General features: G+C 49.8%; 1 protein-coding gene across 1 annotated transcript in view; it reads left to right on the top strand.

Annotated features, from left to right (window-relative positions):
• Window positions 1-5,063, top strand: part of ARFGAP3 (ADP ribosylation factor GTPase activating protein 3) — a 47,624-nt gene extending 42,561 nt beyond the window's left edge. The window contains exons 14-15 of the mRNA XM_060190783.1: window positions 2,105-2,248; window positions 3,986-5,063. Of these exons, the coding sequence (XP_060046766.1) occupies window positions 2,105-2,248; window positions 3,986-4,003 (162 nt within the window). The 3' untranslated portion in view covers window positions 4,004-5,063. The remainder of the gene's footprint in view (window positions 1-2,104; window positions 2,249-3,985) is intronic.
• The last annotated feature ends 286 nt before the right edge of the window (window positions 5,064-5,349 follow it).

Raw genomic sequence — 5,349 nt, 5'->3', positions numbered from 1 at the left:
CAGGGCCTGTGTGTGCTGTCACTGCTGAGTGACCTCCCCAAGTCAATCTTCCATTCATATTTTAGAGGAGAATGGAAAGGGGAAGAGAAGCGAGAGAGAGGAGAGACACCACCACACCACTCTGTCAGCCATGGAGCTCACCCTGGGCTCCCATATGGTGCCAGTGCTCAAATCCAGGGCCCTGCGCTTGCCCCATTCCGTGTATTTATTTTCCTTTTTAACTTTATTGCTGCCAGGATTATCGCTGGGGCTTGATACCTGCACACTTTTTTTCTTTTTTTGATAAAGAGAGAAATAGAGAGGGAAAGGAGTGAGAGGGAGGAGAGATACCTGCAGCCCTGCTTCACCACTTACGGAGCTTTTGCCCTGCAGGTGAGGACTGGGGGCTTGAACCCAGGCCCTTGGCTCATAGTAATGTGCGCTCTACCGGGTGTACCCCACGCATTTCTTTAGCGGAACTGTCGTGAAGGTTTAATGTGAGCAGCCTCCTGGGGTGCCGAACGCTGCACCCCTATAGTCTCTGACACCAGATCTCCTGTGGACATGCAGCACAGGGTCCCCGGTGGTATTGCTGTCGACCTCTGACCTGAGGGCCCACCAGCACCTGGGCCACTGTCCTCTCCCTGCTAGTCTGTAGTCAGGTGATTTGTCTCACTGTCTGCTCAAAGTGTGGCACTGTGGTGTGGCCTCACCAGCCCAGGCTCAGTCTGGGAACGCAGCTCCCTGTGGAGCCATCAGTGTCTGTGAAGCCTGAGGCTCCCTGAGGTGCCCACCCTCCTTACTCAACACCTGCAGTTCTGGAAAGCCACATTCTCTGGCTTTGTCTCCGGTCTACTAAGAAGGCACCGTGTGAGGGTTGTAGCCCTGACGCCACACACAGCCTGCCCTTCTTCTGTCTCTCGGTGCCCTGGCCAGGTCCACTTATGTACAACCACCCTGCTCCCCCCACCCCTCTGCCTCCTCAGCGTAATTTCCTCCTGCCCTTCCTCTCCTCCCAGGACCCAAGTCCAGGCCAGTCATTCAGGAGCGGTCCTGCCACTCGGTTTACTGGCTCCCCCACCATCCCAGACAGTGGTTCCCTGCAGGCTCCTTTCTGATCATTAACCTGCTCAGGCCCTTTGTCCCCTCCCACTGCCCTAAGCCCCAGGCTGGGGCTGAGACCACCGGTGACCCAGACTGCATGGACAGCTCACTCTTCATGGCAGGACATGTCTCTTCTCTTCCCGGCACCCTGACAGTCCCAGGGGAGTCTGCAGTCAGGGCCGTTGCCCAGGGTTGCCGAGCCTGGGGAGGAGGACACGGGCCTGTCAGGAGCAGGAGCCCCTGAACTAGAGCCTTTGCCACACCTCCCACCAGGTTGGGTGCTACCCAGCAGTGACAGCGTGCAGTGTGCTGTGCTGTGAGGCAGTCAAGGAGGCATCGGCCGGCTCACCCCTGGGTGAACTTCCCCTACAAATGTGAAGTGAAATGAGGTCATCAAATAACATTTCTCCGATGGCTGCCTGTGCTCCTTTGTTCCCAGTATTGGCCATAAGTGATGGCCACAAGCACTCTACTGAAGGACTGCCCCTGCCCCCTCCTGGGGGCACAGCCACCGCCTGTGAGAGCAGCGAGCAGTGGCTGCTCTCCTGTGAGCACACTGAGCCCCCGGAAGGCTGTGGCAAGTTGGCACTTATGCCCACCCTGTGGTCAGCTTGAGGGAGGACAGTATCCAGGGGAAGGGGAGACAGCACTTACCCAGAGGAACGGGAATGCTGAGCAGGCACAAGTACAACCACCTGCCTGTCCCCAGACTGGCCTCTCCCGTGTGGCATTAAGGGCTTGGAGGAAAACAACCAAAGAGGTTGAGGAGCCCTGCAGGGCCGCACTGAATGCAGTGGTGCCAGTGTTTGAGTGTTTAGCTCTGGTGGCCTGAGGTCTAGCACTGCACCCACCTTCTCTCACCCGGGCCGCAGCCGGCATGTGGCAGGGAGAAAGCTGGGTCCTCAGTCCTGACCCCACCATGGGCTCCTCTCCTAACTTGGCCGCTTTCTGTGGCACATGGGAGGATGGGGTCCCTGTCCTCTGAAGTCCCCAGACACTCCAGGTGCCGGTTGAGTGATAGGCTGCGCGTGTTCTGTGTGCAGGCAACTACAACCTCACAAGCGTGCTGCCCACGGCCCCCGACATGGCCCAGTTCAAGCAGGGTGTCAGGTCCGTGGCCGGAAAGCTGTCTGTCTTCGCCAACGGGGTGATGACCTCCATCCAGGTTAGTGAAGCGGTGGACTGAGCGGCACGAGGGGGCAGAGTTTCAGGAATGAGATGGGGAGCGTAGATTCTGGATTATTGATGTTTGTGTTTGCCACCATGTGACCCAGGCCATCATGTAAGCTGGCATATGTTTTCATTGCATATGTTTTCTAAATGTTTGGATTCATTATTCAAGGCAATTGTTACAAGAAGTGTCATGATGACCCCCCCCCCATGTTACAACAAAGAAATATTAAATTTAAGAGGTCCAGGAGGTGGCGCAGTGGATAAAGCACTGGATTCTCATGAGGTCCTGAGTTCAGTCCCCAGTAGCACATGTACCAGCGTGATGTCTGCTTCTTTCTCTCTCTGCCTATCTTTCTCATGAATAAATAAATAAATTCTAAAAAATAATCATTTATTTAAACAAAAAGAAATGTTAAATTTAAATTACCCATAACTTCACCTCACAGAGAAAACTTCTGTTAACATTTTAATAATATATATTATTTTTTAGTTCTAATTTCTAGGTTATCTTTTTAAAAATAAGGAAAGATCGTATTTTATATATGGCTTTGTGTCTTCTTTTTTCCTACATACTTCTTTGTTATCCATGTAATTAAAATTTTTCCGAAACTGCTCTCTCTTGAGTGAGAATATGTGCAGTTCATCTAACTATTTCCTAACTCAGGTGTTCACTTTAAAATTCAAAAATTAGCTCTGGCTTGTGGCAATGCCAGGAATTGAACCTGGGATCTCTGGGGCTTCAGGTACATGACTCCTGTGTTTTAACACATGGAGCCATCTTCCTGGTGGTATATATTTTTTAAAGGTTTATTTTATATGAGTTACAGAGGAGAGAGTGAGAGGAGAAAGAGAGAGAAAGAAAGAAAGAGAGAGAGAAAGGAAGGACCCAGAGCTCCATTGGGGCATAAGCAGAGCCAGGGATCTAGAAAGGGAGTCTGAGGCATTGCAAGCCCTGAGCTCTCCAGCTAAGCTGTTCCGCTGCCCAGATGACCAGGTGTTTGGATGGCTCTTCAAATTTTTTAACAAGGTAAGAATGGTGGTCATTGTAGACAGCAGTTCAAGGGCTTCTCTGAGTAAGTGAAAAGCTTATGCTATGCTGTGACCCTTTTGTTATTGTTGGGTTATTTTAGGTTGACTAAATATAAAATGAAACACGGCCAGAGTTGTGGGGAGGACCTAGTGGGCTGGACACTTAATGCCTCTTGCCTCTCGGGTTGGGAAGTGCAGGGAGCTCCTGCAGTGGAGACTCCTGAGCCTGAGGCCCTGCTGTTCTCACTGCTGTGAACAAGACAGTGCTGGGCTAGAACCCACACGCTCTTCCTGTCCCTTAGCTCCGATGAGCTCACCTCAGCTGCACAACGAGGGACTGGCTCACCCCTCTCTCAGAGACAGGCAGCCTCATATTTAGGAGAAGAAGCGGCACAGAAAGGTTAAGTCATATCGTAATGCCACTTAGCTGAATTTCAGGCCCAGGCTGCAAGTGCATTCCTTGTCTCCCTCACATCACTGGGCTTCCCTGAGGTCTCCCCACTAAGTCGTGCACACAGTTGCTCTGCTCCAGGTCCACTCAGCTTCACGTGGGCAGCTATGCTGTGGCCCTGAACACCCCGTTACTGGGCGCTCAAGTGCAGCACCTGCATTCAGTGCTGGTCAGTGATACTGAACTCTGTGCCTGAGAGTGGGGGTCCTGCACAGTCCCAAAGCCTTGATGTTTGTTCTCTCCTGTCAGGATCGCTATGGCTCTTAATCCCAGGAACGGTGCCAGGAACTCCTCCTGGAGAAACTCCTCTTTAAATGAACCAGTGAGCACAGCACGGACAGCAGCAAAGAAGAACCAGTTTTGTCCCTTTGCACGTAGTACATATACATGACTGATTTTTCATACTTTGGAGAAATCCTTATTTTCAATGTAGAAGCTTTCTTATCATTTCCGCTTTGTGTTAGTTCTGCACATGCCCTCCTGGACACACGCGAGCATTTTCTTGCTTATTTCCTTCTTATTTTCTCAGAACCTTTAATTCCAACAGCTGAGGAGCAGGAGGCCTCTGCCCCTCCACCACCCTGTGGACTGAAGGTCTTCTCGGGGGCTCTGAGGCTCAGGGGCTAAGGGCTACTGGAAGCCTCTGGCACTCGGCCAGCCTGGAGAAACTAAACGCATAGCACACGTTTCATTCAAAGGGGAGCAACAAATCAAAACAGAAGACCAGAACACGGCTGCTGTCTACTTGAACAGATCGCTTGATTTTTCCTTCCATGTAATTAAGGTGATCCAAAATATAGCCAAACCCACCTGGCCCTCTGTCAGTTGTTTGTTTTGTAAGGCCTACAAATTTAAGAATAATTTTCACTGAGTGATTTTAACAAACTGGAGCTTTGGTGTTGCCACGGGAATTAATTTTATCTTTTAACAAGGTGTTGCTATTTGAGTTTCTGAGAAATATAAGGTGAGGACTGACTCCCTCTGTGTGGTTATAAATCGTTATAGTGGACAGAATTAAAAATGAATAAGGTAAAAAGATACATCCACAGATAATATTTCAGTCCATGGAAAAATAAGACTTGTAATTGGATAGTCTTGTTAATATTTTTTATCTCAATCTTGGCTTTCAAAAAATGCAGAATGTATGTAAATGAATAAGAAGAAATAATTTTGGCTGTGTTTTAGACAGCACTAGAATATATTGTTCAGCACAGTAAAATGTATTTGAAAATTGAACCAGGAACATGGCTTCAACTGAATATTTTGTGAATCTTTCATAAGAGTTCAGATTTGTAGACTTCTGAATATAATAAATAGGCACAGCAAATTGTGTTGACTGATTTGTTACAAAAGCTTTCGTCATCACAGTAAAAGAAGACACGGGGCACAACAGTTACGTGTGTTTGACTTGCGGTATGATTAGAGGTGGATCTGTGTCTGTGTGGGGCAGGGGCAGGGGCTGGGGCTGGGCTGGGGCTGGGGCATCATCCGTGACACAGTGGCAGGTATGATTAGAGGTGGATCTGTGTCTGTGTGGGGCAGGGGCTGGGGCTGGGCTGGGGCTGGGGCATCATCCGAGACACAGTGGCAGGTATGATTAGAGGTGGATCTGT

Source organism: Erinaceus europaeus, chromosome 4 (assembly GCF_950295315.1).
Source record: "Erinaceus europaeus chromosome 4, mEriEur2.1, whole genome shotgun sequence".
Taxonomy (NCBI): Eukaryota; Metazoa; Chordata; class Mammalia; order Eulipotyphla; family Erinaceidae; genus Erinaceus; species Erinaceus europaeus.
Note: the sequence above shows the minus strand (reverse complement) of the source record. Positions and strands in the feature narration are given on the sequence as shown.